Here is a 10,649-nt window from a genome sequence, read left to right as displayed (position 1 = left end):
TACATCCCAACCAAAAACTAGGTAAATATATCATCAAAGATGTTCACTCAAGATTTGCTAGCGATTATATTTATTATAGAGTATGCAACAACCGAAAAGTAAGGCAAGACTGATTTATAACCTCCATACCAAAGGCAGAGTACAGGGCGATTATCCAGGAAGCTGATATTAGTAATATCTACTTTTGTCGTCTATTTCAGGCAATGCCCTGCTACAGCATGAGCGTGGAGAAGTACTGCTCAAACTCTTGGTCTATTGTCGGTCTTCTCGTGCCGTGTTGGGCTTCTGCAATGAAATAACAAAAGAGAAGTCAGCGACCAAAACATCGAGAACATACCAAGCCACCAGTTGGATATTAGCAGAATCAAGGACGAAATTGGAAAAGGCGCGGAGTGAGGAGGGCCGTTTCTACATTTACGCAACACTCAACAAGAAACCATACCTTGGTTGACGATCCATCTTCCAGAGGAAAGGACAAATTTATTAGAAGGCGGCCCCCCATTGGAGTAGATGATATCTTCGGTTTCATCATCAGGGCATTGGTCGATGCAGTCCTTTCCCTCTTCCGAGCATATGTGATCCGCATGGTTTCCAAATTCAAGGAGATGCTCCTCCAGGATCTCTTGTACTCGTAATTGACTGTCGCGACTGAGAGGAATGACGTCTTGAAGACCTAGCACTAGATTATCTTTACCATCCTCTTTATCCAGCATCATCATGCAATGCGATGAATAAGATGAATTCTCTGAATTCGCACACCGGTAACTCGTGGACGATGCTGAATGCCTGTTGGATATTGAGGCGGACTCAGTTTCACAGTTACCTATTCCATACAATGACATAGTGGAATCGGAATTTTCCACAAAGATGTTACTATCCTTTTCTGATTCAGGTCTCGATCCATCGTTGCTATCACCTACGTCCACCTTTCCCTTGATTGCGACTTTAGAGATGTCATCTTTTTCCAGGTGCTTATTGAATGTAGAGAAATGAATAGTGCCTCGATCCCAGCATTGGTGCTTTGGCAGAGGCAGAATCAAGAGCTCAGGCTGCAACTTTCTTTTCCTATATAGACAAAAACAGAAGTTCTTATCGAGTGCTAAGGTAATGTGAAAGCTTGATAAAATTGTAATAAAAATGCATTATATCATAGAAGGATCTTACAATGAATCCATTGATTCAAGATGACTTATTTACAACCCTTCAGACATGAAGCAGTGGGTCATTTTTTTAGTTCACAGGGCATAGATGGATCATGCATCTTTCGACAATGGATATCAAAATGGTTAAGAACGAGAGCAGAGTTCACAAGAAATTGCTTTGATGTTTTCATTAGATAATCAGGAGAAAAGAATCTTTATAGGAAAACTATATGAGTTCTGTTATCTTTTGTTTTCTCAATTATTTCCATATGTGCTCTGGAAATGAGACCAAAGGCAAAGCCATTTGGAACACAAGCCACCACCTAAAGTTTAAACATATCACGCGTTTCAGAAGGAACCTTCGATTAAGGACAACAATTTTGGGGCCTGATTTATTCAAGATCGGAGCAAATCATTGGAAATGCTAAAGGTGCTTGGTGAAGAACAATCTCAATTCTAAGGAGTAAAGTGGAAATCTTCTTTCTCTAACTAACAGATAAATACACCCACAAAAGGGCCATGTACTTAGAGTTAAGGGTAACAACCAATCTTCTGTAAAGAAACTTACGATATTAAAGTACGGCGTGGAGCACATATTATAGCATAAGACTTCCCTCATGTGAAGTTTGATACGATAAAAACTTCCCCCGAGCATGCAAACCCCAATATGCATGCCCCATGAGCGATGAATTGTCAAAACCCAGAGTACATAAAAGAAGGGATACGCCGTAATTGGGCGAAAAGGGGGAGCGAAGAATCAAATTCGAGACCTCAATCTCTATATCGACCCAGGCCACAGAGCTGAGTGTGTTACCGTGTCTCTAAAAGCCCAAGCCATTCAGAGTACCACGACGCAAGATCTGTCTTATTACTTTTGGCATCATGAATCGGGGGCGCGCGGGCGTGAGCAGTAACGACGAAAAGATAACCCAGACGCGAAAATCAGAGGCGGAGCACTTAAACTTATGCGCAAGATCTAACCTCAATTCACAGCCTCCGCTCTCCAACAAAAAAAGAAACACATTCCCACGAGAAACAAGCATACACTCCTGATAGCTCACATCACCTCATCAGCACCAAAAAGAACCGGCACTTTTTGCAGCGCTCCTTCCATGTCGCAAGCATTTTTCTCAGTTCCATCATTCTAGCCTACTCCTGGAAAGAGAGTAAAACAGGCTCTCAGAAGTCAGCCGCCGAATCTGCTCTTTCTCGGTTAACACCAAGCTAACACAAATCTGACGGCAAACCCTTCGATTCTTGTTCCGGCTCCCTAAAAGTCCAACCCCACCAGATAACGCGACCCCATTCCCAAAGCTAACGAGACGCGCGCAGAGAGACCCCATCAATCTTTTTCTTCAAGCGAATTTCGGCAGAACAAGAACTGCCGGACTCGATCGACATAACAAAACAACGAGGCAGCGAAAGTATCGAGCCAAGAAAGAAAGACCCAGGAAACAAAGAAGGCATCGGGATTCGAACCTATTGATCTCGGATGGGTTCTCGTCGTCCTGGTGATCCATGTCGAAGCAGAGAGGAGAGTGAGAGTGAGAGTGAGAGAGAGAGAGAGAGAGAGAGACGGAGGAGATTGGAGCTGTTTCTCCTTTGCAGTTTATCCAAGGTTCGCCTGCGCTATACCTTTTGTGGGCCAATCTTGTTCCGTAGGTACAAGGGGCAGACGCGGGGGGTTGTGGCGCGTGCGCCGGCTGACCAGTCGCCGCAATCGGCTGACAACCGCGCGTGGCGCCACGTCTGCGCAGCGCGCGGCGGGGAGGGAGGGAGGGCGGGGGCGGTGGGGTAGAGACCATGGCGGGGCCATCTCGTCTCCACGTGCCGTTGCGCCACGTCCGAAGCTTTGGTGGGTCCAACCCATATTATCCCTTCCGTTTATTATGAGGAAAATAAATAATTTTAAAAATATTTTCTTAAAAAATCGATTATACCGCTTAAAATAATTAGTAAATAATATCTATAACGTAACATATTACGTGTGAGTTTGAGGAAATTGTTTTGGTATTTGGTATAACTATTGTAGCTCTTATTTAGATCGGAGACGCATTTCCAGCATTTAAAATCCGAACCCCCCTCATCCCTGACTTTTGCATCCAAAGAACGTTCATCCAAGACTCCTCCTAAGAAGTTAAAAGCAGAGCAAGCAGACCTGAAGGGCAGGGGAACGGAAATATGGGGAATTCGTGTTTTTTGCATACAACGTTCCTGTCGACCATCTGTGTCGTCTCGTGTCGTTGCCAAAATGTTTCGATATAACTATGTAATATTTTTTAATTTAAAAAGGATGAAGACATGTCAGTTTCGAGTTAAGTCGTGCCGGATTCGGTTTCTTTCGCTAAATTTGTGTCGAGTGCAAGTCGTGCTCTTATGTCACATCTGGAATTGCCACCCCATAGAAGTAATCACCAGCGACACTTCAGCTTTGCATGGGAGCAAATCTAGGTGCAGCGAATGCAAGGAAAACCATCCCAATAATTAAATTTCCCAACATACTTCTATCTCCCAAAAATTAAATTAAATTCATCAAAATTTTCCAGTTAAAATTTTCTTTTTGCCCCATTTCCAAGACGGAGCCTTTGAAGGCTTTCAACATTTGGACCTCAACCGAGACTAATGTCTCGGAAGTGTTGGTCCGGTTCTCTCACGATACAAAAAAAAAATAATAAGGCTTTCTTTTTTTGTAAAATGACCCGACCCGAAGGGCCTAAATATGTCCATAGGAGCATACTCGAGCAAAAAAGAAAATTGCATGTCCAGGTTAGGCTGGATTGTGCTTTGAGCCTTGCTAGCTCATACGAGCTCATTGGGTCGCCGAGTCTATGATCAAATTTAACTGGATCCTAGAATGACATAGGCTGCGTGTGAGAAAACTTTCCTTGACCCAAGGCAAATGGTGTCTGATAAATTTCTTGAAGAGTTTTGCAGAGATGCAACAGCATTTCCAAAGACCTTTAGCTTAAGGCAGGTCCGAAGGATTTTTGAGCATTTCCATAATGCTGATACATATTTTTCTTCCAACTTTGTCATCGCTAAACTATCGCTAAACTTTTTCAGAAATGCCCTCTCCCCATGCAACGTCGCTAGCGAGCTATTTGGCCAGATCTAGCATCGGCCACCCACCAGTCACTTGAGCCCTTAGCTGGTTTGAGTTTTTTTTTTTTTTTAAATAGCAAAAGTCCTTTAAAATGTTTAATTTTTCTAAACACCATTTAAATCAAAGTTACTTTCCAACGCACTTTTAAATTACAATTCACCAAATACTATTTGCATTTTGAAAAACTCATTTGACCTAAAATCCTTTGTATTTTCTCAAAAAAATTCCCCAAAAGCCCAACCAAATGCGGCCATAATTACTTACCCTGTAGCATTGTACCACTTGCGGTACATATTTATTGGGGAATTTTATACAAAACCCCCTCCGAACTGTCACGATGCCCATTCGCTTCCCAACTTTCAACATTTGCACCAAACCTTCTTGAAATATTATTTTGTTGTAAACGTTAACTCTCCGTCCATTTTTCCGTTTGCACGAATCCAACAGGTGATTTTTTAAGGGTAAACGTGTTTATTGTTCTTTATTTTCAAGTCAAATTATTGTGTCCTAATATTGTTCTAATGATCATTACATTTTTTTTTCCCTCATTTTTTCTTGTTTTTATTGCATGAACATTCATTCGTTTCAACATATATGAAGGCAGGAGAGTCATTTAGTAGAAAAATAATCAAGAAGAACTGCAATTTTGCTCCTGAAAAATGACTTCCTAGGCACAGGCAAACAGAAAAAACAGATCAAGGGTTGACGGCTATAACAAAATGAAAGTTAAAAGGATTAACGGTCAATAGTCGAGGGCGAACGTGCCAAAAAAATGTACAATTTTCCTCTTTGACAGGAATGAAGGCACCAAGTACAAGAAAACAAGTGTGTGATGAACTCGAATCTTTATTTTCAACCCGTTTCAAGCAATTACAACTCTCAACGTACAAGGAAATGCATTCACGTTTCTGTACTTCCTAACCAAACCTGTGTGGTACCAAAGCAAATCTGGCAATCGAATGATCCTTTTATATACCTTCCTCTTTGTACAGTTGTGAGCCGAATTTCATACAGGCACGAGAGCTCTATACCACCACCCGCAAGGACAAACCTATGACACAACAAAATCCAAAAGAAAGACCAAACTCCCCCACCTTTAACCAAATCTTACAAAGACTACACCTGCTGCACGCCTCCCGAGAACCTCGCAGCCATAAAGCTTCGGCATCAGAAAGCCAGGCAGCTAGTCGTGGGAAAATTCCTGCATGCAAAGCCGCGGGGGCGCACGGTCTAGGAACCTCTAAATCAAATGGAGAGCGCTCTATTGCATCTGTGAGTTAAAAGAATGTGGTATGACTCGAGGTCGGTTCCCGACAAAGCGAAAGAGGCTACGAATCAGGCGAAGCGGCCAACTCGTCATACGAGGTGCGGAAGCGAAGACCGGAACCGATGTGTGTAGATGTGGGGCATACCCAGGTTAATATGTTTGGACCCAGCACCTGAAGGAAACAAAATGATGTGAGCCACTTGAGGCAAGACAGAGGAAAAACAAATAGAGAGGACAAACAATCCTCGGTTCCCAAAGTACAAACTAAAACAGGCGATCGTTCAAAGTAAGGCAGCAATCGAGCCTTGTGTACGTAGAGAAGCTTTAAGTTCGTTTGAGCCAATAGTATTTGTTTCACCTTTGTATTTCTCTCAGAAATACCTTATTCACCGTGTAGTACTACTATCTCTACCATATCAAAATTCTCAGCCCTGGAATCAAGTCAAAGGGCGACGTTGAATTTGACCACCCACTAATATAGGGTATATTGCTCTTACCGTTGTCAAATTTTCGAAGGCACCAAGATCATATGGATGATTATAGACACTCCCTCCCTTCTCTGCCAACCACATTGCTCTCACACCTTCATGATACTGTCGAAAAAGAATAAGAGCTAAAAGAAGAGAGTTATCAGCAAATAACAATGGACAGATGATAGTTCTGTCGACTTTACCAACCTCAATTGTGGTCTTGTTATGCAAAATAAGGTAGATGTGCCAACCCAATAGGACACTTAATGCAATGCACAGAGGTACAAGCAACAGCCCCGAAATAACCTGTAAATAGCAGACTATGAGTCAATGGACTCGAGAATATATGGAGTATCAAACCAAGTGTTACGGGTGTATTACATATATGGTTCGCGAGGAGTCTTCACTTTGCTGATCATCCTTTTCAGGATCACTGATCAAACTACCCAGAAGCAAGACCTATATGTTCATCCAAAAGGGTTAGCATAAATAACTGATCTCATTCAAATGCTCTAACTGGAAATTAGTCCAACAGTTGATGCCTATTAACTTAGATCACAAATAAAGAGGTCCTTTCTGGCTCGAATATAGATAAGGCACGATGAAGTTCATTAACGAAAGCATGCCAGCATTAGGAACACAGAGTCCCAAACTGTGGAACCAAAATCAAACCTCTCCTCAAGAGGATAGATGGATGCATCAAATCGAATGAACTTCATTAAAAGGAACCGTGCAGTGGTTCAAAGCGCATATGGATATAGCAAATTGGACTCTTAACATAAATCACTCAAAGGAATCCTCCGAGAAAATACATACATACCAGTGAATAGATGCATGCTGTTACTGCATAGACAACAAATACAAAGAACACCTTGTAGTTTGCGTTGCCAACACAATTGTTTATCCAAATGCAGTGGTGATCCTGACATTCAAGTGACACTAGCTAAGTGAACATAGTATAAAAAAGATTAATCCACAGACGATAGCGTGCGTCATGCATACCATTCGCAGAACACATCTTTTGCAAACTCGACAATGATGTGCACGCGGAGGCTTATAGAGGGAACACTTTTGGCAATATCTCAAGTCTCCACCCTGCAAAATCCTCAAAATAACAAATTTGCAGGTTTAAATTTCCAGATTCAGAGACTAAGTAGAAGCTACTAAAAAGTTTGAGTATCACCCTCATAATAGAATTTTTTTTTTATTGCGTTTTTTTGACAGCAAAATCCTTAACAATTAGCTTCTTTCTGTCTACTAATTCAAGTAGGACTGATCAATTAGCCAGCTTAAACAAGAATCAAGCCCCAGCGATTTATGCCAAGCCTACCCTATGAACCAAGAGTAGCATCAACACAGATTCAGCGCTACATCATTCATAGAGTCAATGCCTCAAACAGAGAACTTTGTTCTGTAGCCCAGGCACCAAGGGACAGTAGGGAAGACATACCATTCAAATAATAATTCTGACCCAGGCTTGGTGGGACACAAGATAATTGATCAGGCCTGACTAAACTTGAGAATATACAAACACTAGATAGACAACATAAATGGAATTTAACTCCCCATACATGAATGTGCATCATATATGATCTCACTGATGAGAAGTTGAAGAGACTCAAGTGCACACTCAAATTTGTCAACTCCTATAGAGCAAACCCCGTAGATCGGGATACATTAATGCCATGACCAAATGACATTCCAAACAATTCCCTCAACAAAGTGAACAGAAAATAAAAACAATTGGGAGATGTGGAACACAAAACACAGGATATATGATTCTTCCAAAATTCCGCAAAATACACTAGATCCCCAAGCTGAAATGTAATTACAAATGCAATTCAGCACACCCTTTGGCATCATAAATTTCATCGCTGAAAGTATCATTATTATGCGAGCATCATAATGGGTGGACAATTCAAACTTCACATAAAGAGCATCAATGTAATTTTCACAAAGGAGGCAATTTCAATCATTTTGCGATAGACAATATGCGAGACTTGGTGTTGCGTTAGTTATAGGATGGCCAGCACACCTGATAATGTCTTCAGAGTACCATGGTCCATATTGCAGGCACAATACCTAACTAATAATAGTAATGGCACCTTTGACGCTAGTTCAATGGCTAGAGCAAGACAAGCAGACAGGGACACATTATTCTCAGGTTAACACCTACGTTCATTCTATTTACAAACTACAATTACTTCCAGAATCTTTTCAACAGGCTATCCCTGTCGTCTTGCGGAATCGCATGGATGCAATGGCCAAGACCACTAAAAAGGACTGCACTTCATATATTCGCGACTAAGCATCCCTTTACTAATTCGATGTCTACAAGCATTCTACATAGATCAACATTGCCAACACAATGAATACTCCACTCCATCTTTATTACAGGGATCGCATCAGCATCTCACCGAACCAAGATCTGATAGTAGCAAGTTTGACAACCCTTTTCCGGGAAGAGAAATCTCGAAAAACTAAAACAGTATCAATCACAGTCATGCCCATATCTCCAGATCGCCTCCATAAATAGAGCACTACATATCAGCCCACGCATGTAATAACATTCTCTAAAAATCCATTAAACGCGAGCGAGTCAGAGTATGGAGGTATCAAATGCGCATGAACTGGAATTGAACGGGGCAAAAAGAAGAAACCATCGATTCTTGGAACCGAATCAACAGCATCGTATAAGCGGAAACCTTCGGAAAGACGCAATCAGAGCCGTACCTTGCGCTTGATCTCGTGGATCGGAGTCTCGCCATCCTCGACGTCGGGCACGAAGGTGGGAGGGACCCGACCCGGGTCGGTGAAGACGGAGGCGGCGTAGTTGAGGGCGCACATGAGGGCGACCGCGGTGAAGGCGGCGGCGTTCATGAGGCCCGGCGAGGAGGCGAGGCCAAACCAGCGGTCGATGAACACGAAGACGGTGGAGAAGTAGAGGAAGCCGATCGCGAGGACGACGACGGCGACGGGGAGGGAGAACCCGATCCCGCCTCGCCGCTTCATCCTGCGCCCCCTCTATCCCCCCGGAGGCACCACCGGCGGCGAGACGGCGGCGACCCCGGAGACGACGGCGCGGGCCTTCCCCAGGGGCGAAAAGGAGTGAACTTGAGAGGTGGGCGGGCGCGATGCGGCGGCGATGCTTGGTGGGTCGCTCTTGAATTTCACTAAAGACGACTCTAGCGCTTCTGGGTCGGCGCCAGATGCTCCCACCTTGGAGCACCGGCGACGGTGGATGATGGGACGCCTCTGCTTCTTCGATTCTCGGATCGAGAATCAAGAAGATGGGAAGGCGAACGTGGAGGAGCAAGATTTCCACTCGTTTTCCCAACAACAATCGATAACAAATGACGACAGTGATCTCTTTTCTACGCTAATCCCCCCCCTGAATCTTTCAATGGTCGTTCGAAATCATCCGTCGAAAGTAAAATTTGTCATTCAACAGAAAGGAAGTGGACACACACTCTCCCATCCATCAAACGAAGCAAGCTCTGAGAAATTATCAAATCCAAATTCACTTCGCCATCGTTTCTCAGCTCTGTTTTCGTCGGAGTTGACAAATATGCAAAAACCTCTCTCTACCATTTTCACCGCTGCAAGACTAAATCCACCAAATTTTCATCAAAAAGATGAACTTGCATTCCATCTCAATTGGCGTTTCCAAATTTATTTCCTTCCCTCTTATTTTTAAGTTTTTCTATGTCCATATGAGATCTACTTACCATAATAAAGAATTTCATATATTTAGTTTATGTTTATCGTAGGTTTTCCATGTATATCAGAGGCACTGTGTTTTTTCTATTGTTGATTATTGCTTCCATAAAAATTTGTTTTGTCGAAAAGGGAAGCTTCCAAGAAATATGCTTCTTTTCTGCAATCGTTGATCAAATTTAAGGATGAACTATTAAGAAGATGAAATTTCATTAAATTAAAACATTGCGTAAAGTAAGAATTTGTTTTTTTAATATGCCAATGAAATATCATTATTTTTTATTGATAAAAAAATTGATATCATCGATGAACTGTTTGCAAAAAAATATCAAGATACCTCATTGTACATAAGGTTGTTAGTGTATTCATATATATTCCTCTAATGTCATACATGCTCTATATAAAAGTATCTTGTCATTATAGTAAGGAAAAATATGAATTCTTTGATATATTAAATAAAGAGATTTGATATATATATTTTAGACTAATGGAATTTAAAAAAAACTAGAAAAAAAAGTTCACTAAGAAAGCGAGCTTTTGAGATAAGATGGCAAAAGAAAGTTAAGTTGTTATAAGATCAAGAGTTAATACCACGAAAAATTCTCAAACTGTTATGCCTGTGATAATTTTATCCTGAACTAATCTTTTGACCATCAAAAACCCCGGGTTAATTCCAAAAAAAAAGCACCAACTTTAGGTCGAGGGACAATTTTGGCCCGAACATTTTTTTGTTCCATAAAAAAGCATCAACTTTAGGTCGAGGGACAATTATAGCCCGAACTTTTTTTTGTCCCGTAAAAAAGCACCAACTTTAGGTCGAGGGACAATTCTGGCCTGAACTTTTTTTTGTCTCGTAAAAAAACATCAACTTTCATTTAAATCCCAAATTTGGCCCCCCATTGACTTTCTGTCTGAAGTTACGTTTGAGAAAAAAAGTTATGGTGATGAGC

The 10,649-nt window shown here is 41.8% G+C and overlaps 2 protein-coding genes across 3 annotated transcripts; both read right to left on the bottom strand.

Annotated features, from left to right (window-relative positions):
- On the bottom strand, window positions 1–2,754 carry LOC115672272 (uncharacterized). Of its 2 annotated transcripts, none has more exons than XM_030594043.2 (3): window positions 2,622–2,754; window positions 443–1,065; window positions 1–285 (listed from the first exon to the last, which is right to left on the bottom strand). In XM_030594043.2, the coding sequence occupies exons 1-3, from the start codon at window positions 2,660–2,662 to the stop codon at window positions 212–214; spliced, it is 738 nt and encodes a 245-aa protein (XP_030449903.1). In that variant the 5' UTR covers window positions 2,663–2,754; the 3' UTR covers window positions 1–211. The 2 variants fall into 2 exon arrangements, with proteins under 2 accessions (XP_030449903.1, XP_056172596.1); XM_056316621.1 differs by lacking the exon at window positions 2,622–2,754 and adding an exon at window positions 2,124–2,356.
- A 2,438-nt stretch (window positions 2,755–5,192) lies between these two features.
- On the bottom strand, window positions 5,193–9,581 carry LOC115672270 (probable protein S-acyltransferase 16). Its single transcript, XM_030594042.2, has 7 exons — window positions 8,716–9,581; window positions 6,985–7,077; window positions 6,803–6,904; window positions 6,364–6,441; window positions 6,190–6,288; window positions 6,010–6,105; window positions 5,193–5,684 (listed from the first exon to the last, which is right to left on the bottom strand). The coding sequence occupies exons 1-7, from the start codon at window positions 8,992–8,994 to the stop codon at window positions 5,574–5,576; spliced, it is 858 nt and encodes a 285-aa protein (XP_030449902.1). The 5' UTR covers window positions 8,995–9,581; the 3' UTR covers window positions 5,193–5,573.
- Window positions 9,582–10,649: the final 1,068 nt, after the last annotated feature.

Source organism: Syzygium oleosum, unplaced genomic scaffold (assembly GCF_021117445.2).
Source record: "Syzygium oleosum isolate NSW1041296 unplaced genomic scaffold, Sole_v2.1 Sole_v2.12, whole genome shotgun sequence".
In the NCBI taxonomy this organism is placed as follows: domain Eukaryota; kingdom Viridiplantae; phylum Streptophyta; class Magnoliopsida; order Myrtales; family Myrtaceae; genus Syzygium; species Syzygium oleosum.
This window is presented reverse-complemented; position numbering and strand designations above follow the sequence as displayed.

What these genes read in the sequence shown, in the direction of transcription:
- LOC115672270 (XM_030594042.2), bottom strand. Translation starts at nt 8,994, where the DNA reads ATGAAGCGGCGAGGCGGGATCGGGTTCTCCCTCCCCGTCGCCGTCGTC. An exon ending in AAAGATGTGTTCTGCGAATG is followed by an intron (nt 6,905 to 6,984) that starts GTATGCATGACG and finishes CTTGAATGTCAG; the next exon opens with GATCACCACTGCATTTGGAT. An exon ending in ACTCCTCGCGAACCATATAT is followed by an intron (nt 6,289 to 6,363) that starts GTAATACACCCG and finishes TGCTATTTACAG; the next exon opens with GTTATTTCGGGGCTGTTGCT.
- LOC115672272 (XM_056316621.1), bottom strand. Translation starts at nt 2,185, where the DNA reads ATGCTTGTTTCTCGTGGGAATGTGTTTCTTTTTTTGTTGGAGAGCGGA. An exon ending in AGCGGAGGCTGTGAATTGAG is followed by an intron (nt 1,066 to 2,123) that starts GTTAGATCTTGC and finishes TTGTCTATATAG; the next exon opens with GAAAAGAAAGTTGCAGCCTG. An exon ending in AAGATGGATCGTCAACCAAG is followed by an intron (nt 286 to 442) that starts GTATGGTTTCTT and finishes ATTTCATTGCAG; the next exon opens with AAGCCCAACACGGCACGAGA.